This window comes from Acartia tonsa, chromosome 6, assembly GCF_053477335.1.
Source record: "Acartia tonsa isolate MP-2025a chromosome 6, ASM5347733v1, whole genome shotgun sequence".
Classification (NCBI taxonomy): Eukaryota; Metazoa; Arthropoda; class Copepoda; order Calanoida; family Acartiidae; genus Acartia; species Acartia tonsa.
This window is the reverse complement of record NC_137265.1, coordinates 15975672-16001942: the sequence shown is the minus strand read 5'-3', so window position 1 is coordinate 16001942 and position 26271 is coordinate 15975672. Positions and strand designations below refer to the sequence as shown.

The 26271-nt window shown below is 32.0% G+C and overlaps 2 protein-coding genes across 6 annotated transcripts in view; both read right to left on the bottom strand.

The window, feature by feature from the left end:
• The window catches only part of Nup160 (nuclear pore complex protein Nup160), a 28667-nt gene extending 18824 nt beyond the window's left edge, over positions 1-9843 (bottom strand). For all 5 annotated transcript variants that reach the window (XR_013880467.1, XR_013880470.1, XR_013880468.1 and 2 more), the window contains exons 1-10: positions 9688-9843; positions 9115-9184; positions 8245-8338; positions 7739-7890; positions 7173-7291; positions 6529-6591; positions 3360-3454; positions 2782-2857; positions 726-854; positions 49-178 (exon numbers count right to left, since the gene is read on the bottom strand). Coding sequence is in view for 1 of the 5 variants with exons in the window: in XM_080163684.1 (XP_080019810.1) it covers positions 49-178; positions 726-854; positions 2782-2857; positions 3360-3454; positions 6529-6591; positions 7173-7291; positions 7739-7890; positions 8245-8338; positions 9115-9184; positions 9688-9816 (1057 nt within the window). In the remaining 4 variants the exon portion in view is untranslated. The remainder of the gene's footprint in view (positions 1-48; positions 179-725; positions 855-2781; positions 2858-3359; positions 3455-6528; positions 6592-7172; positions 7292-7738; positions 7891-8244; positions 8339-9114; positions 9185-9687) is intronic.
• Position 9844: 1 nt separating this feature from the next.
• The window catches only part of Sf3b3 (splicing factor 3b subunit 3), a 31443-nt gene continuing 15016 nt past the window's right edge, over positions 9845-26271 (bottom strand). Inside the window, exons 16-30 of the mRNA XM_080163686.1 lie at positions 21371-21528; positions 20861-21004; positions 20344-20483; positions 19069-19173; positions 18444-18538; positions 17946-18014; positions 17447-17628; positions 16992-17146; positions 16669-16756; positions 14076-14219; positions 13592-13665; positions 13143-13264; positions 12637-12759; positions 11596-11749; positions 9845-11242 (exon numbers count right to left, since the gene is read on the bottom strand). Coding sequence (XP_080019812.1) covers positions 11080-11242; positions 11596-11749; positions 12637-12759; positions 13143-13264; positions 13592-13665; positions 14076-14219; positions 16669-16756; positions 16992-17146; positions 17447-17628; positions 17946-18014; positions 18444-18538; positions 19069-19173; positions 20344-20483; positions 20861-21004; positions 21371-21528 — 1916 coding nt within the window. The 3' untranslated portion in view covers positions 9845-11079. The remainder of the gene's footprint in view (positions 11243-11595; positions 11750-12636; positions 12760-13142; positions 13265-13591; positions 13666-14075; positions 14220-16668; positions 16757-16991; positions 17147-17446; positions 17629-17945; positions 18015-18443; positions 18539-19068; positions 19174-20343; positions 20484-20860; positions 21005-21370; positions 21529-26271) is intronic.

Below are 26271 nucleotides of genomic sequence, written 5' to 3'. Positions count from 1 at the left end.
CAGTTTAATACCCCCTTCTCCATCAAGTATGTGGTATGAAGATCTAACCTGGACAGAAGGTGACATCCTGTGGCTTGACCTCCAGCTGGCCGGCCCTGTGGCTGATGCTCAAGGTTAGGAATTGTGAATGATGCTGGAAACACAGGTAAGCGCACACCACAGTCTTCTCAGTTTTATCCTGAGAGAACAGTTGCATTTAGGGATCTTGAAGGGTAAAACAATAGACAATAACATGATTTATATCATCATTAATGAAATGATTAACAAATCTTCCCTTCTGTAGATTAGAAATATATGTTAACCCTTACAGATCGGGGGGGGGGGGGGGGTCAAATTGACCCCCCCCCTCTCTAGTTTTTTCGATGTTATTTTTTTGTAGGTAAGATAGAGAGTTGTGACTTCATGACCTTTTAAGTTTAGTAATTATAAGTCGGCAAGAGTTGATCTTATAAGGATATCTGGTCTGTGTCAGTCACCAAAATTTAACGCAACCGACGAACCTAAATTTTTCCTCTAATAACTTTAATCTACAGAAGGGGTAATTCTGTTTTTCGTATTTGGGGATGTACATTTTATTGTCCATTTACTTATCAAATAATATAGGATATTACACACAAACTCTTTACAAACTTTAACAATTGACAGAGCTTATTCCAAATAATAATGAAACAGAATATTATTTTCAGAAAGATAAAGTTTTTAATCTAACGTAGAATTTTTTTAACCTGTTGTTTAACAATTGAAATCTGATGATGCTGAGATCCTTGCACCATCTGCTTGCCGGAATCTGGCAGGAACTGCACCAGGTCGCAGGCTGTCACACAGTCACCGGACTCCAGGTTCCACAATCGTACCTGAACAATTTAGTGTAATTACCAAAAATGGCGGATTCCCTCAAAGTGCCTGGTCGATCTTAACCTTTTTGAAATTAATTGTGCCACCTGAGATTCAGGGACTAGGCCTTAAGAAAAAAACTATATAATCTCCTCCCTCATTTTCAATTCATTCATAAAATAAGGGAAAAGGAAATCTGTGCTCGCCAACAAAGTTTCTCTTTTAATAAAGTTGATATACTTGAATGCTTGTTTACTTTTAATCAGTAGGGTGTCAATAGGGTTTTCACTGGAGATGTAAACCTAGTAGAGATAAAAAAGGGGGTAAGCAAGCCTACCAATTTCAATTTTAAGGGCAGTGTTGACACCCTTCTTCAGTCTTTTACTTCTAATGTAAATGACAAATGATTTACAATTGCACCTCTTAAGTTTTATAACCATTGGCAATTTTGTTGAAATTGTACTTTTAAAACAAATTAATAACAGATTAAATAATTAGGTGTAGGTGGAATCTTTTTAATGAATCAGTATATTTTGAGATGTTTCTATCAATGAAAAAATACTTCAAAGAGTGATTTTCATTTCTGTATAACAACCTACACATTATTTAACAAAAAAAGTATAAATATTACGAACAAAGATGAAATTATCCACAGGCAACAAAGATGGAAAATAAAAAACTAACAGCTGGACAGACAAAATTAAATTATGACTTAATGTCTAATTCAATCAAGCCTAGAAAATAGTATTTCATACATTAATACCCACCTTTTTTATTAAGCGAATTAAAATTTGAGATTAAAATAAATACTCTTTAGTCACGGACATCACCACAAAAAACCAGCCGTGAAGCCACCTTGGACAGAAAGATAAAGTAAGTTCGAGTATACAGTAGCTTCTCTACTAAACAAGGATGACAACATCGATAAAAGCGAAGCACTGAAACGGTAGGCCAAACGGACATTAACACTTTTATAGTGTCAGAACTGAATAATCAGATTATAAATGTTTAAGAGTCGAAGCAAAATTGTAAGTAAACTTGTTGAAAAACTGCTTGATACAGGATAATGTTTATGGAAATACTTATATTTTTAGGACTTGATTATAGAGTTGCTTCGCTTATAATATTGAACTTTTTTGTCCCAGGAATCAGTATACCAAAAATTAGATCAATCGGATAATTAGATCACATTAAAATTTGTTGTTAATAAAGTAAAATAATCAATATGTTTAAATTGGAAGTACGGACATTCTGGTAATGATTATAGAGTTGCTACGCTTTCTAAATTGTACCTAACTACTACAGAAATCACCATGCAAAGTTTGAAATCGATAGGACAATTACAACATGCCTAAATTAACGAAAAAAGCTATCCGTTACAGACGGACGGACGGACGGACGGATCAACCCTAATTATAGAAAAGCTTCGCTTTAAAAAAAAGATTATGAAGACATCAAACTCAAAAGAAACTATTAAAGATTAAAAACAACGCCCACGGCTATCAATTAAATCAGCTTCTTAATTAAGCGATAATTTATATAAGGAGAAAAATAGTTTGGCAATAAAGCCATACGAGCAACATCGTGCCTCTAACTGTTTATATTACTACGATGATTGATGCTGATCTACTTATGTACACATTCGTACTTGTTTTGAATAATTGTAACTCCATATAATTCTATCATTTCAAGTCACCTTTTGGCCTTTAAAAAGACAGCTAAATGCTAGTTAGAATTGTTGTTATTACATTAGAGTTGATTCGCTACATATTGATAAATTGATAAAATTGACCTTGCTTTTTCTTCATCAGTGAGTTCACACCTTTTTGTCTTTACTGATAGACAGCTACAAGCTAGTTACAATAGTAGTTATTACTATAGAGTTGCTGCGATACTTTTGATATAATTCTCCCTGTTATGAAAAAAAAACTGTCAGCTAAACCTCACCTTGTGGTCTTTGCAGACGGCTACAAGCATCAAAGTACCTCCAACTGGTGTTATTACGATGGAGTACGGCTGATCCCTATTTCAATAAATGCATTAAATATAAATATCTTAAAAATAGGACAATGGAAGATTTATTCTTCCAAATTCTTATAGCATCAAAATTTTCATACGTTGCTAATCTTCTTACACTTATATTTTGTTAATAAGTTAGAATGACGTGAACGAAACAATATTAAGAGAAAAACTCGACATATATTTTCCCCCCATAAAAAAATATTTTTTATTTTTGACTTTTGAAGGTTTTAAAAGTTCAATTTTTGATAAAAATGGACTTGAAAAACTTAAAAAGGGCAATTGCACATGAAAAAACAGAGTTACCAAATTATAATTTATAAAAAATCTCTTTATTTATCTAGTCCGGAGCCGGAGCCGTTTTTTAACGAAAATTAAGGCTCCGGCTCCAGCAAAATATGGCGGCTCCACGGCTCCCGGCTCTGAAACACTGATATTAAGAGTTTAGTATAAGTAGTGTTTTAAGTGTTACATACATAATTCTATTTCATTGAATGCAAATATGCCTGTTTTCAGTGTTTCTGCTCGTCAAACTGGTCCACACCCGTCCCAAATAGTTGCTGGGATTTGACAGCTGGCTTACAAACGTCATGCCGCGCATCTGAAATAAGGTTGTTTAGAGCGTCGCAACAAATATTCGCTTATAGCTCTAGAGGTTAAAACCTGCACATAGCATAACTATTAAAATTCAAATTAGTCTAATTTTAGTAAAATTTGTTAGTCCCTTAAAATCTCGCTAAACAATAAACCGATTAGAATCTCCATTTTTTGGGGAATTTTCACATAGTTCTCGAGGTGGTTTTATTCTATTTTTTCTGGAAGGAAATCTACACAAAAAAAATCAGCCATCTGTATTAACCATCCAAGAAATTTTACAAATTGTAATTCACTTTTTTTTACAATTGAAACGGACGAACGGATGGACATTTTGAATTTTAGAGAGGGGTGTATTATTCTGCATATTTACCCCTCACCGGTGCAACCTCAGATGTAAAAACTTTATTTTAGTGTTTGGCCAAAATGACTTAGCAATTGTGTCTGTAAGTACGTCTAATAACACCCTTTACTATTTTTAAAATCCTAGAAAATTTTTTTTGCAAGAAAATTGCATAAATTCGCAACCTTTTTTAGCACCACTACTTAACTTGAGTTTTAAAACTTTTAATATAAAATCCTTTTTACAAAAAAATATTAAATAATAACTTAAAATTAAACCTGAAAGAAAAAAATTCTCATTACACGTGTTAATTTTCATGTTTTAGGTCTTTTTTTGAGGAAAACTAAACTTCTCCTTTTTTGACAACTAGCGGCTTCGCCCCTAGCCTCTAGGGGCTTCGCCCTATATAGTTTTGGGAAGTCAACCCTCCTTAATAGAAATATTCAAAAAATTATTCTTTGTTTAATTACTTTGTGGTAAAATTAAACCCAGGTTGTGCGCTTTATGCACAAAAATTTTAATTTGTACAAATTAAACCCAGGTTGTTTGCCGTATACACAAAAATTTCAATTCGTAAAAATTAGACCTAGGTTGTTCGCATACACAAAAATTAAAATTAAAAAAAATATATTTTGATTTTTTTTGGGGGGGGGGATTCATGGGGGCTTTGCAGTGGGGTTCCCCCACCCCAATTACTGGTTTTTGTTTTTAAAAAATAAAAAAAAAATAAAAATTTGGAAGTGGGGATTTTTTTATATTTAGGGGGGGGGGTGTCCCACCCCCCAAGAATAGCTTAAAACCACCAGAGGACCAGTAGGTATATTCCTAGAATGGTAGAGCCCAATTTGATCAGCAGTTACTGAGATTTTACAAAAATGTAAAAAAAAAATTTTGGGGGTTGGATTTTTTTTTATTTTTGGGGGGGTTGAGGGTGTCCCACCCCCCCAAGAAAATAGCCTAAAACCACCACAGGACCAGTAGGTATATTCCCTGAAGAGTAGAATCCGATCGGTTCAGTGGTTACCGAGATCTTAAGGGACAGACAGACAGACGGTCAGACGGACAGACGGTCAGACGGACAGACGGACAGACAGACAGACATCAAGCTACTTTGTATTATAGATAATATATTTTTTTAACAATTCAAAGTAAAATATAATAAAACTTAAATAATTTTTCTTGAATTATCAGTTGAAAATTTCATCAAACATGCAATTTAAGTGATGAAAATTTAATAAAATCATTTTTTGAATGTTTAGAATTACCAATTTTCTACATTTAAAACAAAATGTTAACAAAATTTAAAAACATTCTAACATATAACTTCAAAAATCAATAACATTTTATAAAAAGATGTTTCAAAAAATAAATCATTAAAAGGTATTAAAATGCATTTGAAATTACTTAAAATTAAAACGAGAACATCTTTTTACACTGTATTCTGTGTAATAGAGTTTAAATGACATGATTAGTGAATGAAATATTTCCTAAACTCATTAAGCCTTTTTGTGACTATATTAAAAATAATTTATTTTGTTTTATATTGTTTTTTTATTCAAATATTTGACCAAATTTTCCCTACGTCAATAAAATAAAGTCAGTTTTTTACTGTTTCTAGGTTTTTCTTTATAATTATAACAATTAAATATAATAAAAATCTTCATTATCTTTTATTTGAATTATCATACACATTAAAATGTGAAGTATAAGCTAGAATAGCACTTTTTTCAACGAATATTTTAATGACATTTTATCAAAATAATTCCTCTTAAATATCACACAACATATGATTGGGAAGTATAGCCATTTCTTGGAGGTATAATATTTACAAAAATACCATTAATTCTGTTTTTATCAGAAGTTAAAAAAATTTAACAATTCTAAAACAATGGTTGGCTGTCTAGATATTGAGTACACTAAGACTATGGCTCTGTTCTATTGAAATAACGTTGCAAAAAGAGGGGTTCTGAAAGTAATCTACCTAATTTTTTTTAAAGAACCAACAAGTACTGTCAGTATCTTTTTACTTGTAATCTAGCAGACAATCAAATCATAACACAATTTTCATGATAAAATATTCAGGTTTCTACTTCACATTTTAAAAAATATACTGATCAATAAAATGTTCAAAATTTTACTTTGTACTAATTGAAAAAATTTGTTGTAATTCTTATTTTAAAGTTACATTTTTATCCCTGACAAAATCATAGACGACTTTTAAAGGCATCTTATCTAAACTTTTTGAAGAAAAACTTAAAAACATTAATTAAGTATGAAAACTATTTTCTTCGATTTTTCTGAAGTTATTATCGCATTCTATGGGTTTTTTATTATCATTTACTTATATCGAAAGTGCCAAACATTGTACCCCAACTCATTCATTTAATAAAAACGAAGCGTGCCCTGCTAAGGAGGATGGAAAAAAAATATGTGATTGGGGGAAAAAAAATGTAAAAATTAAGAGAGCTGTAAACATTTTTTTTCCATTTTTCTCCCCTCCTTGGCGAAAAAAAACTAAAAGTAAATGTGGAAGGGGGTAAAATGTGAAGAAAATAAAGAGTTCTAAAAATTATTTTTCCATTTTTCCCCTTTCTTGCTGGTAAAAACAAGAAAGAAAAAATTACAGCAGGGAAAAAAAATTAATCTTGTGCAGAATATACACCAGTGTTTTTAGAGTCACTAGGTACTAAAAGTTTATAAATGATAATAGGTAGGTAAATAATTGAAGTTTAACTGACCTGTCCCATTTTAACACATGTCAAAAGCCCTTGGTTGTTACAGTACACAAAAATAGATTCATCCTAAATAATAAAAAAAAATCAAGATCTTCAGCAATAATGGCTATAAAGGGGGGGGACGAAAGTGACACTTTTTGTAACCAAAACTAAAAGTCAACAAAGGAACTCAACTAAAAAAAGAGTTACAGGTCTGAGATTTTGCATGGCAGTTGCTTTATAGGGGTACAATATGGAACTATGAAGAAACAGCGGCGCAACCGCCGAAAACCGCCGTTTCCCGCCGAAATTTTTTTTGCCTTTTCTCGGCGGTTTTCGGCGGTTGCGCCGCCGTTTTTTCACAGTTCCATATTGAACCCCTATAAAGCAACTGCCATGCAAAATGTCAGACCTGTAACTCTTTTTTTAGTTGAGTTCCTTTGACTTTTAGTTTTGGTTTCAAAAAGTGTCACTTTCGCCCCCCCCCCCCTTTTAAAATTACTGATGGAAAAGTATTAAGTACCCAAAATTATTATAACGTGGTTTAAAACATTGGGTACCAAGCAGTGTAATTTACAGTCCAATATCCCCTGCCTCCCTTAAATTAAGTGATCTTTACACCCACAACTAACTACCAGTAACCCTAAGAGAAAAAAATAAATATGGACCTGCTGTGTATAATAAGATGCTGCAAGGTGTGGCAGTGGTGTCGTAGATGGAAAACTCATCTGATATTCATAATCTCGAGCAGTTGCTACACTTGCCTCGCTCAAAATTGACATTACACCTAGATATAAAAGAGTATATATATCTTAAATAAATTGGAAAGATTCCATTAAATCAATTAAGGTTTTGATAACCTTGTAGTTAAAATTTACATGTTAGTGATAGGTACTGTTACTATAAAAAAAAAGAAAATCAAGTTGCTATCAGCAACAGAGAAAATCATATTTTCCCAGATTTACGGACAGACGACTATACCTAGATAATATACTTCAGAAAATTAATGATAGTCCTACTAATGGATATATAACGTAAGTAGATATTATGACGATGGGAAAGTTTTCGTCAATAGTACATCAATTATTACTCAGTTCGTTCATACAGTAGAAGGGGAGGGGATGATGTAAATGGGATGGATGGAAAGGCTGGTCGTTATATCACCCAGCTACAATTTTCACTTTGTGTGAGTACATAATAAAAAATCCAAGTAATATAAAATCCATTGTCCTACCGTCTTCGTCTGTGTGCGACGACCCCTGGGCCATCTTGGTGGGGTGGGGGAAGCAGAGCCTGTGGACGGAGGCCACGGTGGGAACCAGGATGATCACGTGACCCCACGACTCGTGCACTGATATTCCATCCAACAGAGGGGAGTCTTGGAATCTAAATAGATAGGGAAATATAAAATGGCCCGAATTCGCCCCAAGAGCTTAATTTTTCCGGAGTGCTTCGTCCACGGAAAGTTGGGTTCCCTGGGATATTTAATTTCTAAGGGGTGTAGTCGATCCTTCAATTAGAATTTTAGTTTAAGGCAGAAAATAATAAAAATTGATTTATTGAGTGGTTTATTCTTTACTAGGGGAGATTTCTCTTTGGAGGTTGAAGGTATCCTCCATTTAATATTTATAAACCTTCTCTAGACCTTTAAGAAGCTTCACTGAAAAGGAGAACCATATTAGTACACACATAAAGACAGAGAATGAAAACCGTGTTGATTTTATATAAAGATAAACTTACTTGTAAAATACACGGTTTCTGAGAAGGTTGAAGTTGAGGGAAACTTCTGATAATTCGAGTAAATCTCCCATAGTTCGCCAGTAGATAGTTCTATATCATTAGTTTTCAGTCTTGCTTTTTTATTCGGATAGTTCAATTAACTGGATTGATCGTGAAGAAAATAAGGGGGGGGGGGGGGGGTTTAATGCAACCATCTCGTAATCAGTGAGCAAATGGCACTTAGAATTCGAATTTTGATCTGGAATTTTGCATGAGGTTTCCTTGGTAGGTCTATTTTCCCTAAATTGAACAAAAAATTGGAAAAGTAACGGCTAACGGCTGGCGGCTCAGCAGTTTAACCATTTTTAAAACTATTTTCAAGGGAAATCATCACGAAACCTATCTCCACATAATACTCTATGCTGCTCCAAAACGTTTTCAAACGGTTCTAGCCGCTAGTTGCTTGTACTAGAAATCTAAAAATGTTTTTTTGTATCATATCACATGATTTAAAGCAAAAATATGTTTCAAAAAGTTGATTCCTACATAATTTATGGCAGATTTGCCCTAAAAATAGCCAAAAAAACGGCTAAACGGCTGAGCCGTTAGCCGTTACTTTTTCAACTTTTTGTTAGATTTAGGGAAAATAGACCTACCAAGGATTACTCATGCAAAATTTCAGATCGAAATTCGAATTATAAGTGCCATTTGCTCACTGATTACGAGATGGTTGCATTAAACCCCCCCCCCCTTTCTGTCAGTATGATTAAGATTAAGTAATGTTATTAGCTTAATGGAATTACTTAATGCCAACAAAATCGGAATTTAATATTTATTTTATAATTTCAGTATCCGAGGACAACTGACTTTAAGCCAAGACTAATTTCCTATTGGCTAGAAGTGGTGACCAATCAGGATTTGAGTAGACATATCCTCCAGCTGTATCGGGTAGCTTAATATCCTAAACATATTTTCTCTTATTTATAAATATTAAAACATGGTTATAAACAAAAGCTATTAGGATTTAAGTCGACATATCCTCCAGCTGTATCGGGCAGCTTAATAATTATATCCTAAACATTTATTCTTTATTGATTAGGATTAAAGCATGCAAAACAATAGAATTAGGATTTAAGTGGGCACATAAGTGGACAGCTTAATATCCTATCAAATATTGTATTATTTTCTTCATTTATAACGATTACATCATGCTAATTAAAAAAAACGGGATCAGAGTTAATAAGTAGACATATTCCACAAATTAGGTATATAAGCTTAAAAAAATAATATCTACTGCATTTTATTCATGACCCATGATTACAACATTATTATAAAAATAGTTTCACCCTTCAATTTTAACCTGAATTAAACTGAAGTATTGATTTCTGGTACAATAACAGGGTTCTTCGACTTCAAGATTATACCTTATTCTTAAGGGAATACTTGTGAAAGATTTAAAAATACCTGTAGTGTGGAAATGACTCCGCCCGTGTGCACAGTAAACTCCCTGTACTGCGAATAGCCTGTCTGGTTAGGTATCACCTCTCGCAAGCCCCGCGGGGTTTCGTACCCGTCCCCACTGGGCTCGTACATTTTCACAGCCGCTGCAGTCGTTCAAGTATTATCTGTAATAGACAACATAATGAATATAGGTTAGGTACAACAGTAGTAGAAAAAAAGAATGGGAAAAAGTGTGGGTCATTGCGACATAAATGTACAGTTTACACCTTTAGATAGGCAATCAATTCCGCGTATGCTTACATTTCCACAATAAGACACAATAACAGATAAGATAATAGTTTTTAATCTCATCGTATTATTAACAGTTTTTCGGCGGATATTTAAAAAAAAAAAAAAATAAGATTAAAACAAGTTTTAAACCGAAGGTCCGGTCTAACAAAACTGGTATTAATAAGATTTTTATTTTAAAATTGTTAAATGATTCTTCAGTATGGCTTGTAAAAGGGTTCTAATCCAGCGGATATTAATCGGTTTCAAAGCAATACTTAAAAAGTTGTTGGTTTATTATAAAGTTAGACAATATTATTTTAAAAATTTGCAGTTCTATTACTAAATTAATGTGATACATATGCGGAAGTGAAAGCATACCAACCTTAAATCATCAAAAAAATGTTACCATATTTCAACTTAATACAGAAATTCATACCAAAACATAAAAATGGCAGTGCATTTTTAAACTTTTTTTACATTATATTTTTACTTACTTAGATACCAAAATATAAACCATGGTACAAGTTGAAAATATTTAATTAAATGCTTACTTTTGCCTATAAATATGATTATGAGCCCATAAGAAAAAAACTACAAAATTTTACTTTATTTTCACACAAAATAAATTACAAATTATAGGTACAACGAAATTTTTAATATAAAAAAACAGAACTACTGTGTATAGTAATTAATACAATGCAATTGGGAAAAAACTTGAATGGAGAAAAGAAAGAACCATAAACAAAAACTTTCCTTACTTTGATTGGATTGCAATTGCACGTCTTTTTTTATGAATATTCCCCCCTAGAAAGCTTAACATTTTAATTATGATAAGGAACCTAAAATAAAACTAAATTGCCTCCAACAAATTTTAAGCGAATCAAGTATCATAATTATTGATATAAAAAGTAAGATGGCTTACTGCAATTGTTATCAATAATAAGAATGTGCTTTCATTTTTTACTTGTAAAAAAATTAGAGGCAAAACAGTTTATCTTTCAAATGGAATTGTCTTATCCCTGAACTATCGCTTTTTTTAACTAATAACATACAAAAGTGAGGTATTACACTGCTGTTCTCATATCAACAAACAAAAAATGTTCCGATGCCCCAAGAACTGATGATCTAGAATGCGTATCTCGTCCTGATATCCTCGAGCTTCTTGCTAACCTCTGCCGGCGTCCTGTCCAGCTCCTCGGCGATGCTCTTCTGCTTGGCTGGCTCCAGAGTGTTGAACTGCTCGCAGAGGTCGCCGTCCAACATGTTTTTCACGGGGTAGTAGTACGATCTAAATCAGGGTTAAATCAATATTTTGGAAGGTTACAGAGATCTTATGGGATAAGACAATGGGCGATAAATTGAGGTAAACCGCAGGGATTATTGGGATAACACAATGGACAATAAATTGATACAAATCCCTAATTATGGTAAGCAAAATTACCCCTTCCTTAGATTAAAATTATTGGTTGAAGAGTTTAGTCACTACTAGTCTGGAATCAACCATCACAATTCAATAAAAGTATTTGAGCCAAAGAATAAGAAAACGTCATTATATTTAATACTTTGGATACCAGTACAAATTTACACTCGAATTGTCACTCCCTGCCTGCTGCTACTATGTTATCATTATCAAAAACTAACCTGTAGCTTAAATGATCTCTGCCGCACATTGGCGGATTCTCCCCGCGCATATGCATCTCTAAATGCTGGAAAAAGTCGTGGTCCTCGTTGGAGGTGAAGGGCACCAACATGCCGACTGTTCCGGACAGGCTGGTGTATACCAGGGAGTCAGAACCTAGAATGGAATATCTATTATTTAAAATTTTAGAGATTTCGTTGTCCCCTCAAAAAACAATTTTGTATTTTTTTCACGCTTCCAAACTTCACTTTTGTTATAGTTTGCCATACTATTATATAAAGTAGTATTTTTTTTAATATAGATCTCGATAAACACTGATACAATACAAATCTCGATTTCAGAAAAGCTTTATACAGTAGACGGACTCAAAAAAAAATCTTTCAAACCATCACTTTATATACCTACCTTCCTGAATGCGTCTTGAAGAGAAAAATAACGGATCAAAAAACGATTTTTAGAAATATTGACCCTGGCAAAAGTTATCCTTAAAAGACTGACAATTTTGGCCATTTTAGCAAAATCAGCTGATTTTGACAGTTATTTAAGGATAACTTTTGCCAGGGTCAATATTTTCAAAAATCGTTTTTTGATCCTTAATCTACTCTTCAAGACGAATTCAGGAAGGTATATAAAGCCATGCTTTGTTAAAGAAAAAATTTTATGAAAATCAAAATTTACATATTGCTGAAAAAAGCTACCAAAACACTTTTTTTGGGATCAATGGTCATTATATCACAAAGGAATGGGATGGAATAGCGCGCCTATTAAATTTCAAAAAAGTGGTAATTCTGAGTCGTTGTATTATACAGGTCATGATTATGGTTTTACCACCTAATTCCCCCTACTTCTAATACAGGGCACCTCGATGTTACGGGCGCAGAATTTAAATCTACTTAAAACTTAAATATGTCAACGTAAATATCCTACAAATAAGCATGTTTGCAAGAAGTATAATAGTGAAATCAAAGCTTTTGGTTAAAAAAGATAATTTCTAAATAAAAAACATATTATTAATATGAAAAAATGCGCTAAAATTATTTTACCTCCAGGGATGAGGGATGCCTTCTGTAGCGAGAGCATAGTTTCTCCCACATGGAATACAGACATACATTCTGCCTTCTGACCCGCTCCTGATAACAGACCACGATCCCACAGTGATTTGGCTCCTAAATAAATGTATATAAAATTAATTAAGCTTTCATGAAAACCTATTTTTGGTTCACCGAACCCCCGGTAATCCCGTCTATTCGTCAAAAGCTTAATATCTTGATTACCGCTGAACCGATTGGGATTTGCTTTTCAGGGTATATACATACTGGTATTGTGATGGTTTTCAGATATTTTTTTCGGGAGTGGGATAAAAAAAAAGACGGAGCAAAAGACATCTAATAATAAAAAAATCATTTTTAAGTGTAATTTCACTTCCTTTTTGCTTCAAGATGGAGAATCCATCATCCAACAGGTTTCAAATTAATGCATTCTGCGTTGACGGACAGTCGGAGGAAAGTAAGTTATAAGAGTAGCTGCGCTAGTTAACATATTATCGTACCTGTTGGATCTTCATCAACGTCGTCATTTGTGTTAGCCGGCAGTCGGACAATTGACAAGTTTCCGAATTTATCCGCCACAGCGACTGTAGAATAGTCCAGGATGCAGGTTGTTGTCACCCACCTACAAAATAAATTAATTTTGAATTTCTAGATATCATAAGGTCATTAAAACTGTACACAGCTGGACCAATACTTTTTTCCGTAGTGCCCAGCGAGGATAGAATAAAAAAACCTCTCCTATTTCTTTTTTGTGTATAACTCCAATGAACCTATGCCTTCGGTGCTACCCAGTACCCAATATAACCTAACCTAAATCCTAACAACACGAAAAATTGGCATCCCACACCTCCATTATTTTCAAAGGGGGAGGGGTCAAAACATAATATATATTTGCTAATGAAAATCTAACATAAACTTAAATTTTTATCACGTTGAGAATCACACTAACCTTGGTGTGGTATCATCTGCAAAAACGACCAGCTGATTTTCATTTCGCCGGAACTTTACAAAATGCACAGATTCCTAAAAAATGTATGTAAATTATGAACTATGAGTAAATCACTAATAATGAATAAATCACTGTATATCAAAATTGTTGGTTGCAATGTTTGGACACTGCTAGTTTAAACCAATCAATCAAAAATTAAAAGAAGCATTCAAAGATTTTACTTCAACGAATGAGAGAAATGTTATGAAACTTTGGGTAACAGTGCGATTTACAATCAAATGACCCTACCCTGATAAATAATACTAGGTAACTTTTTTAATTTCACCAATTTGGTATATCATTTATACCCATCACCCATCAAATATTTATTAAAGAAATCATCAAAATAAATTGTCATTTAAATTTACCTCTGTAAATAAAAATATTATCAAAAGGTGTAGTTGCAGCTATGTAGTTTTTATTTTGTAACGTCAGTCTGTCTTACCTGAATATCTGAAACAATGATTCTTTCTCCAATACTCTTGATATCAACAACCAAATGGGGGATGTGTTTGTTTTCACATTTCCTCAGCAACTTCTTTCTACCAAGGTCGTACAAGCGCAGCAACTTACCAACACCAACTAATACCTAAATAGTACATCCTGTATTATAAAGCAGGAAGTTTTTTTTTGTGTCTGTAGCTTAGAATTTTAATAACTCCGAACCGATTAAGTTCCTGATTCTAGAGAAGCTTCACATAGGAAGGTTTTAAGCTATTTTATTTGATTTAAGTGAAGGGATGGTTTTAACCTGTTTTTTGTTAATATTTCCTGTCAATTTCAGTACAAAGCCCCTAATATGCTTCGTAATAAATATTTGAATAAAGTAGCCACGATTTCAAGATTTAATCAAAACCTATTCCTTTCATCCGACAATTTACAAGGAAATAATTCAGTTGGTACTTTCACTCAAACCTATTCCTTGGCCATCAAACTCTCCTCAGCCTTGTTTACCTATTTTAAAGAATCTTATTTCCTTTAAGAAAACCGCCCATCATTTTAAGTAACTATATTTTAATAACGTTCATATTATATGTAGGTAATTTAATCACATTTTTAAAATTAGCCCTTTCCTTATAATTGCCTAACAAGCTATGAATAGATTTAGCTAATTTAACTAATTTAATTTATTCTAATTAAAATATCATATTAGAAAATCAAATAAAGTTAAATATACGAATACAGGCCGTTAATAAAGAGTAGCTTTTCATCAACTAGAGTCGGCTCGTCCGTCAGTAAAGAATATATTATTGCTAACCTAAACATGTTAGGATTGTCCTATTGATTTTATTTTTAAACTTGACACGATGATTTCTTTAACAGTTAGGTACAGATGAGAAATCGTAGCAAATCTATAAACAATATAAGTAAATCGATTAAGACAGCTCAGTAAGACCATTCTAAACGTGATACTTTATGACTAAAAAACAGTATTTCATGATATTATTATCATATTTCCTTGATTTTTAGACTACTGATTTTTGGGACCATTAGGTATAATAATCTTTACAAATGTGAACTGTTCCAATAACCGTTATGCCTTTGGCGTTATAGATATGATCCGAATAATGTATTCTTCATACTTAAATAAATCAAAAGTTCAGTATAGCCTAAAATTGGAATTATTCATGAAAGAGATTTATTCATTTTTCCATATAGCATTATATTTATTAATCCCAGCTATCTTAAGGGATAACACATTGGACGTTATATTAAGGTTTAGTCCCAATGATAACAAAATTACCCCTTCTGTAGCTAAAAGTTTCTGGTTGAAAAGTTTCAACACTACTAGTTTCAATGCATTCATGAGTATTTAACAAAAGTACCCAAAGCCAATGAATAACAGAATGTGTCTACAAAACTTTTAAGACAGAGAATAATTTACAGTCCAATGTCCATTCCCTTCCTGAGCTGGATCTTTAAATCATTTTAGTGGTGAGCCAGATCGGAGTGAACCAACTTTCCATCAATGAGAGCACAGCATTTTATGAAATGCCGCGCTGTGATTCATTGGGTAAAATTTGGCTCACCCCGATCTGGCTCACCACTCAAATGATTTAAAGATCCAGCTCTGATCAAAACCTAATTCATAAATAACTCCCTTTACTTAAAATATGATATTTTATAAGCAAATTTATTTAAAACAAAAGAAATTGCGCGAAATATATTCATTGATTGTTTAAAAGTAATATGACGTTATAAAAATAGATATAGAAGGTCTAGAAGGCTAATCTGGCTCCATAACTCGTCAAAATTCCTGGCAGACAAACCTTCTTGTTTCTTTATAGTTATAACGTTTAATTTTTAACATGAGTGTTGTTGACAAAATTTTTCGATGATTTAATTTAACGACAACTAGCTTTATTTATCCTAAGAAATTTAAATATTAACAGGTTTTTTATTGGCTTATTAAGAGAGTATGTAACTACATCTTCTATATTTATTTTAAATTATAAGTGTACGAAATAATAAAAATAACATAATTTTCAATTGAAAATATGTATACATAAATGCTTAAAAATTGCCTATAAATACACGAATTTTATAGAAATACGAAATACAAATGGACGATTTCGTCCAATAGTTACAAAGTTGTTTTAAATGGTAAGCTTAACCAAAGTAAAAACAAGGAGAATGAGAGATAGGAAATAAAGGGAAAGAAGAGAAATTCAGAAAGGAAAAAAACAAAAAAAAGAGTGAAAATGAAAAAAAGAAAAAAAAAGAAAGAAAATGAAAAAAAGAATCTTCATTCTGAAGGTCTCAATAACAGTCTACTTATAAGTAGAATAGATAAAAAAATTCTATGCATCTATTTAAGTTACAGTGTCACAAACTCGAAAAGATTCCCCAAATCTCTGTTTAAACCAATCAATATATTATTACTTGGATGTTGCTTTAGATTTTTATGTACTCTTATAAAGTAGTACTCGCAGCTGGCTAAAATAACAATACCCCCCCCCCCCCACAACCAACCACCCCCTTTACCCAATTCCCTCCCCTCCTACTGGATGAATGAACTGACCAATACATGAGCTTACCTTATTTTGGAAGGAATGAATAGCGTAGGGTATTTCATCTACAGCTGTTCTGTGGATAAGCTCCAATCCGGAGCCTCCGTGGATTATTCTACAAAAAAAAAACAGGTTAAATGTTAGGCTCTCTAAAATTGTACATACATTTCAATAATTTAATGTAGTAGGAATTTTGTATGTCGATTAAGATCTCTCTTTAACACTGAACCGATTTAGATCTCTTTTCTATCTTTTAAAAATCAATGATAGTTGATAATCTTTAGCCAAGCCCCCATAATTAAAAGTTATATACTTTTAAAATCCTCTACTTTTACTAATACTATTACTACCTGTAAACATGAATGGAACCGCCCCCAACAGATCTGGGACTAAGCTGATAATCCTTAGCCACGCCCACCAAACAGAATGTGGAGGTGGGATCCATGTGGGGGAATTTGCACAAGGCAATGCTCATTGCTGCATCGTTCTGATCCAGATTAATAACCTTAAGAAAAAAATAAAATAACATTATTAGCAGCAAAGCAGAGATCTTAAGGGATAAGACAATGGACGACAAATTGAAATACATCCAAAATGAAGATAAACTTCTATAGGTTATTATTTATAACCAATCAAAATTCAATGTAAGTACCGATCCAATTTTTAACCTCCACTATTGGAAATTTTTATCTTTATTCATTACCCACCAAAAAAATACTGCTAGAAAACATCTCATCTAAAAGACAATCCCTCCTACTAAAACATACAAGCCATTCCGCAGATCTTAAGTGATAAAATTCAATACCTGTATAGATCTGCCATCAATAGGATTAATAAGCCTGATGCAAGAAGCCCACATGCCTGCACCTGCCTTCGGGGCGCCGAACGTGGCCTCAGGCAGGTTTTCTGTGAGGAAAGCCTCCGCCATTTCGTTGGCGAGGTCCTGTTCATCTTCGCCAGCCGCCTCTCTCATTTCTTCCGCCATCTAATTTAACGTTTACTTAAAAATGTGAATACTATCAGTAACTTCGTATTTGAGGAATTTCATGACATATTGTTGCTATCTATCATCATGCAGTACCAAACTTTTCAACCAATAATTGTACAAATAGTAACTTTTTGTCATCAATAAAGTTGTAAGTAAACTTACCGTCCATCGTCTTATCCATTAAGATACCTGATAAATAGCACATTATATTCATGTCTGTCCTAAAAAGGAATGTTAAGACGAGAATTTGCTCATATCTACTCAAACTTCGTATATTGTAATCCTTATCAATGTTTTTATTAAAGTAAATGTTCCTGAATTTTTCTTTGGTTCTTTGTGTCTTCTGTGTAAGCATTATGGTCGGTCTCAATCAATATCATCATTCCTAAATAAAAACAGCTAAAAATATCGTTCTTGTGTTGAACATAGGTTTGTTATGTATGTATAGTTATACGGACAAGATACAATTTAAGCACTAATTTCAACTGGATAACATCTGTAAATAACAATCTTTAATTTCTTTTTCTTGCTCATTCTTAATTAGCCCTGGCTTTCCCATTGAACCTATATGGTTCTCCTTTACAATGAAGCTTTCAATAATCAAGGAAAGTTTACCTGTTTTGAGGATAAAGAGAAAAAGCACCTGACAAAAAATACCATTCCGCAGAAAAATGTCTTGTACTTTTTCTATTTAAAACTAAAGTGGATGGTCGACTTCCCATTCCCTCCATCCAAACCTTTCTTATCTTAAGTGTCTCTAGAGGCCACTAGGGGTGTATTCACTAGTAGAAACAAAAACAGTTAAACTTATTACCTGATTCAGGATGAACGACAAACTTGCGGGGTGTGAAATCAAGATTGTAGGCAGCTTGGTTAAACACGGCTCCCAACTTTTCCAAAGCCAAAATTCTAAAAAAGAAAACAACAATACAATTTGTTTGAATTGAATGGTTGTGTAAATTATGACTACACAACTTTATTCATTCTAACGCGTGATGATTCCAATTAAGTAAATTATATTAGATTAATGTTAAATAACTGATATTATATCAGAAAAAAATTTATTTACGAAAAAATCTGACAATCAAGGATACGAAAAGAAATTAGGTAATATAAAGAAAAAGTTCCCCAATCCCTTATATAAAATCAAAGAAATTTGTAAGAATAATCCGGCAACATTATTGATTAAAAAGCGGACACATTTTGGTGAAAAAGGGCAGTTATCATTAATAAATCCATTAATAGTTAATTCATTTATCATATGCAAAATATGAAAAACCCTTTTTTTGCTAGAAATTCACTTTAAAAACGAATTGTGTCTGATTTATAAGGGTTAAGGTATCTAAGTTAAAAAATCTATTCATAAGTTCTTTGCCTAAGTTATGTTAGTATAAACAAATCTTAGGGTGAAGATTAATATAACCCTATATAAAACAAACCTTAGAGTATTTGTAGAGATGGCGACAATACCCTCCGGACACTGTTCACTGGAGAATCCTGCAGCATACTCCAAGGTTTCATACGACAGGGGTGTCAGGTGGAATCTAAAAAATTAAAAGTTTCATCAAATATGTATATTAGTATGATCACTCTGTTTACTGGAGAATCCTGCAGCATACTCCAGGGTTTCATACGACAGAGGTGTCAGGTGGAATCTAAAATCAAAAGTCTCATCAAATAAATAAAGGGGGGGGGGGGGTTTAATGCAACCATCTCGTAATCAATGTATAAATGGCACTTAGAATTCGAATTTTGATCTATAATTCTGCATGAGTAATCCTTGGAAGGTCTATTTTTCCTAAATCGAACAAAAAAGTTTAAAAAGTAACGGTTAACGGCTCAGCCGTGTAGCCGCTTTTTCTACCAGCAACTACCGGCTAGAACCGTTTTGGAGCAGAAAATAGTATTATGTGGAGATAGGTTTCGTGATGATTTGCATTGAATATAGCCCAAAAAATGGCTAAACTGCTGAGCCGCCAGCTGTTAGCCGTTATTTTTCCAACTTTTTGTTCGATTTAGGGAAAATAGACCTACCAAGGATTACTCATGCAGAATTTTAGATCAAAATTCGAATTCTAAGTGCCATTTATACATTGATTACGAGATGGTTGCATTAAACACCCCCCCCCCCCCCATAGTATGGCCACTCTGTTTACTGGAGAATCCTGCAGCATACTCCAAGGTTTCATACAACAGGGGTGTCAGGTGGAATCTAAAATAACAATTTGATCATATAAACTGACCGGGCTTGACCCTCTTCAAACTTTTAAGAAAGGTACCTAATGATTTGTTTGAATAACCTACAGACAACCAAGTTTAAAAATAAAGTGTTAGAAGAACTGTCCACATTAAAAACAAATATTGTTTTTTAGATGTACAGCGGCGAGAGCGGCGTTACCGGCCAAAACGCATAGATTGTGTTTTGGCGAGCACCAAAGTCAGCTGTTTCTGGCTGGCTGACCTAAGTATTAGTATAGGTATTTTGCGTATGAGAATGAATAGGACGCGGCGAGAGAAAATTTCTGGAAAATATGTTTAGTTATTGCGGGAGTACAAATAGGCGGGGGACAAAATTTTCAAAGGGCTTCGATCACGATCCTAGAAATATAAAATATGCCTAAAATTGAACAGAGAACACTCGTTTTATGTTAAATTTATTAAAATCGAAATTTGTTTTTGTTGCGGTCAGTCCTTTTAAGGTGAAGGTTGTATACCTGTTTGAGTAGTAGTATGAAATCCAAGTTCTGGAGGACATGGCCAGTACAGCCTCACCACCCTGCATAGTCACTCGGAACAGTTTGACCGGCCGGGAGCCAATGTATCTTGTTCTTGTGTCAGTAAGGTCACCAGTAACCTAATAATGACAACAATTAAAGCAGCATAGCCAAATAAATCAATTTTGACAAAATACATAATGTGCAACATTGATTAAATACAACGGATCTAACAGGACAAGACAATGACCGTTAAATTAATGTACATCCCTAATGATGATACACAAAATTACCCTACTGTAGATTACAATTGGTTGTTGAAACGCTTGAAAACTCAACTTAATGAACCAACCAATAAAATTTGATAAAAGTCTTCAAAGTTGTCAAGCCAATGCAACGAATAAGAAATAAGAAAACGTCATTATAAAATTTTGGACTAGCTTTTTAGCTCCCTGATAAAATACAGACATGATATTCATTGTTAAATATAAACATACTTGAAAAAAAATATAATAACCTGATCAACTACAGTTCTAAGGAGTACACCATTGTGTAGACCGATGTTAAGATAGAGCTGTCCCTTCACTCCGACCTCTCCATCCCTACCCTCGGTACCTCCCATCTCGCTCAGGCACAAGCTTTCCGCAGAATCGGGCAAAGCCTATAAATACAAGATTAGTTTAATGGAAACTTGGTCTTTTTGAAATAAAAAAAAAGGTTAATTTCATTTCGTGTAAAGAAGTCTGAATCCCATTGAAAGTTTGTATTATATTGCTAAATTTAAAAATCCACTGACATTAAACCGACAAAGTTTTTGCAGACCATTGTTTTAGAGGTCATGCGGACCATAAAAATAACAAGAAACCATGGAAAAGGTAAAAACTGTTTTTTTTTTCAGAAAGGTATAATAAAACATTATTGCATAACTGTATAAAAGTTTACTGTCTATTTTACATATCAAAAGCTTAAAGATTATTTTTAAACGCTACTTATAAGACAATCAATATTGCTTTATCAATAAAATCACCTGCATAGACAGTGGAGTGAGACAGTCGGATGGGTCCAGTGAGATAATCCTGACAGTATTGTCCGCCAGACCGACAGCTAAGAACCTGCAGCGCTGCTCCCCGACAGGTACAGTTCCCAGGGCCATACACACCACGTCAGCTGACATCTCTTTGCGTTCTTAAATTAAATGAGACGATTAGGCGGTTTCCCAAAAAGGGCCTAATTGTTTATTTGTTAAGATATAACTATTAGTCAGGTTAGGTTAGGTTATAATAGGTACTATATTGGTTAGCCACACTGGGTTAGGCCCCCGCATGAATTAGAAATAGGAAAAAATTGCCTTCCTCCCTTTAATTTCAGTTTTCAGAGCTCGATAAACAATTTAATTGAAAGCACCGAAGGTTATATCCAGTAGAAGACTGTTTTTAACGGCCAATAAAATTAAATGTGTTATTAAAGTAACAGAAAATATTTTATAAAATATTTTTTTTAAATTGATAAAACAATAAGATAGAAAATTAAATTATTGTTTAAATAACTTTTATACGTACCTACAAATGGTAGAAAAAAAATCCAGTGCAAAAATATTTAATTTTTAATAAGATGGCAACTTTAATAATTGTTGAGTACTTTGCATAGTTTGCAATTGTTTATTTTATCTAAGTTCTCAGTCTATTGTGACAAAACATAATGGATTATTAGGAAAGTGTTATATTATAATTAGGAATTTAGAGACTAATAAAAGAACCTAAAATATTAGGTTTTATGGATTTTTTTCATGAATTGAAGATAATATTATTTACATGCAAAGATTATATTATATCACTACAAATCAAGCTTTTTCAATATATTCAAAGGATTTTATTTCTTTAGATTAGATTAGATTTATTATTCTTGGGTGTACATACATAGAAAAAAAACTACAATAATAAATGAATTAAATGAATATTATATACATTTATATATACAAAAAATTTTATTGATATGGTTAATTTATAAAAATATTTTCTTCCCAAATGGCAGTTTCCTAAAAAATAGGAGTATTCAGTAATGTGTATTCACACATTGTTTTCATACAGGCCATATAAATAAGACAAAAAAAAAGATAATAAGCAATAAATGAAATCATATTGGAGAGGAAAGAATGATAATAGGAAGGATTGATTAGGGCATACAAGTCTCACACCATTATTGCAATAATAGAAATTTTAAAAAAATTTAAACAAATAAATTTTGATTAATTTATCAGATTTCAAACAATATTGAAAAGAAATATAAATTTATCTACATTCTTGACATAATGGGTTGTTACACACTAGAATTAAGCTTGATAACAAAGATTCTTTTAGATTTTTAATAAATTTTTTTCTTGGTTGATTGTGGGTTAATAAATCATTATTACAATGGTTATTCCATAATTCTTGAAAATGATACTTAGGAAATCTTTCAATAGATTTAAACTTCGGCTTTTTAACATCAAACATATTTGAGTTTCTAAGATTTCTGGTATGTAATTGGTTACGGCGAAGCCATGTACCTTGAAAGGAGCTTGGTAGCTTACTGTTTATAAAATCATACATAAATAATAATTTCAAATAATTAGCTGATTCATGTAAAGGAAGGACATTCATTTTTTTAAATAAAGGCATTGTGTGTGAGATGTGTTTCTTACTAAAAACAATTCTTATTGCCTTTTTTTGCAATTTAATTAATGGTTCCATAGTAGATTTAAGACCACAACTCCAGGCAGGTAAACAGTAAAGTAAATGACTATTTATAAGGGAATGAAAAAGCATTTTTTTGCTATCTAAATTCAGTATATGTTTAGCTCTATTTATAAGAAATAAGGAACTAGAAATTTTTTTACGTAAATGTTCTACATGATATTTAAAATTTAAAGAAGGATCTATAAATACACCTAGGAATTTAATTGCAGGAATATTGCTACTTGAATTGACATAATTTAAGATTTTTATTTTCTCAGGATCAAACTCATTTTCATTGTTAAAGTTTAGCTTAATATTAAGAGCATTCCAATCAATAGTATTTTCGTTTTTATTAAATATCATAATTTTAGTTTTATCAGGATTTAAGCTCATTTGATTACTCCTAAACCAATCAGATATCTTTTTAAGTTCATTGTTTAATTTCAGTTTTATCTCTGTAAAGTTTTTACCAGAAATTAAAAAATTACTGTCATCAGCAAATAATAGGGTAAATAAATCAGTACAGTTTTTAAGATCATTTATGTAGATTAAAAATAGAATTGGTCCTAAAATAGAGCCCTGTGGGACGCCTCTATCTATTTTCAGCTTTGTTGAGTCAGTGTTGTTTACATGTACAAATTGCTGTCTATTACTTAAATAATTTTTAAACCATTCAAGTTCAATGCCATTAATGCCAATTTTTGACAACTTTTTAATTAAAATATGGTGTGGAATTGTATCAAAACATTTTGCAAGATCACAGAAGACTCCAATTACAGTTTTATTATCGTTTTTTGCTTCGGCTATGTAATTTAAGAGGTGTACCACAGGGTGTATTGTAGACTTTTTTGATTGAAATCCATACTGATGTTCAAAAATGATATTATTACTAATCAAATAACAAGAAAGTTGTTGATAAATGACTTTTTCTAAAACTTTTGAGAAAATAGCTAATAAACTTATTGGCCTATAGTTTGATGGATCAGCTTTTTCATTAGAATTATTCCCTTTTAACTTAAAAATAGGTATAACTTTTGCGATTTTTAATTCAGAAGGTATTTTTCCAGTTAAAATAGTTTGGTTAATGACATGAGAGAGAGGAAGAGCAATAACAGAAATAATTTTCTTTAAAAAAGAATTTGACAGGCCAAAAATGTCCATACTTTGTTTATTTCCCATTTTTTTAACAATATCTATAACTATATTTGGGTTTATTGTATGCATTTTAAAACTGGAATTATAATTAGGTATATAGCTACACGGATCAATGTTAGAAGGATTTATTTTAGATGATATCTTGCTTGCTACAGAAGTGAAGTGTTCATTCAATTTCTCAGAAATTTCTGCATTATCCAAATATATAGAATCATTAAACTTCAATTCATTGATACATGTTGCTTTATCTTTTGTTTTTCGGATTGCATCTCTAATAATATCCCAAGTTTTCCTCAAGTCAGATTTACATTTTTTTAGCTCATTACAATAATACAATTTTTTAGCTGTTTTTATTGCACGATTATAGACATTTCTATATCTATTATATAACCTAATATTTTCAGCAGTTGGTTCATTAATACTTAACATTGACAATTCAAATTTTTTATCTCTACATCTCATTAAACCATCAGTCATAAATTTTTCAATTTTATGTATGTTCTTATTAATTCTTATCTTTTGTAAAGGAAAAGAAAGTTCATAAAATTCATTAAAAAGCTCATAAAATTTATTAAAGCAATGTTGGGGTTCCATACTGTTAGTTACATTTTCCCAATTAACATTTCTTAATAGATTGATAAACTCAGTAATTTTTTCTTCATTAATATTTCTTGTAAAAATAAACGATTCTTTACTTGCTTTATATGAATAAGGTGTTATTGTGAAAATTGGAAAATGATCAGATATATCATTTAATAAAATTCCTGAATGAAAACTATTATCTTTTGCGTTAGTAAAAATTTGGTCAATACATGTTGCTGTTGTTCTAGAAATTCTTGTTGGTCTTGTTATCAAAGATAAAAAACCATTTGCAATGCAATTTTCAAGAAAATCATTTGTTTTTTCATGACAATAGTATTTTAGAATATCAAAATTAGAATCTGTGAAAATGTAAGAGGCACATTTAAAAGACATTAATTTACTTTGTAGGTTAGAAAAATTATCAATAAAAAAATCCATTTGTTGAGATTCTGTAAATCCAATTTTAGTAGTATTAGGCCGGTAGACATTACTTAAAACAAATTTCTCTCTGTTATATTCAAGTTGAATTGTGAGTGACTCAAATAAACCTTCTTCAAATGTTGACAATTCATTCAATATTTTGAATTTTAGATTTTTATGAATATAATAGGCTATCCCGCCGCCCCCTTTATTCTTTCTACACTTATAGATAAAGATATAATCATCTATTTTAAAAATATCTTGGTCATAGATAGTCCAGACTTCTTGCAATGATATTACATCTATTATGACTTTATTTTCTTTTAAATAATCTATATATTCTTTAAGCTGAATAAATTTACTATTGAGACTTTGTATGTTCCAAGAGAGAAATTTTAATGTTTTAAATTGTTTACATTTTTCAATAAATTGTTTGTTATTAAAATATGCACATGATAAATCAATTTCATAATACGGATTTTCATAATTATTACCATTTAATGTAGAATCTTTATATCTAGATAAGAAATCATATTCAATATTATTTAAAATCTGACAGATACTGCCCACCCTATCGAAAATCATTACATAAATATAGTGTGAGACATATACATAAAAGGTATAATGAAGAAAGGAAGTTGGGGCTGTAAGGGGAAAATAGGGAGAAGTTTTTAATGAATGAAAGATATGGAAATTGGGTATAATTTAACATATAAACAAAGATCACTAACAAGGGTATAAAATTATATTTACATGAAGCAATTTTTAGTTGCGAAGCTACTCTATAATTGAAATATTGTAAAATATAATGTAAGAGGATAAAACTTAATCAAAGTATTACATATAATAGAATAATAATGTTTATCTCTTAACAATATTTCTCAATTATTTGATTGGGTGTGATTTCAAACATTTTTACTTTAAATACTTTCTCACTCTTTTTGGTAGGGTAAAGCGGGGCGATCTCGGTTTTGAGGTGAAGTCGGTATTTTTTTGACCACCTTCATTAAATGACATTTTTTTCCATGTTCTAATCGACTGACAGAAAAAAACATAA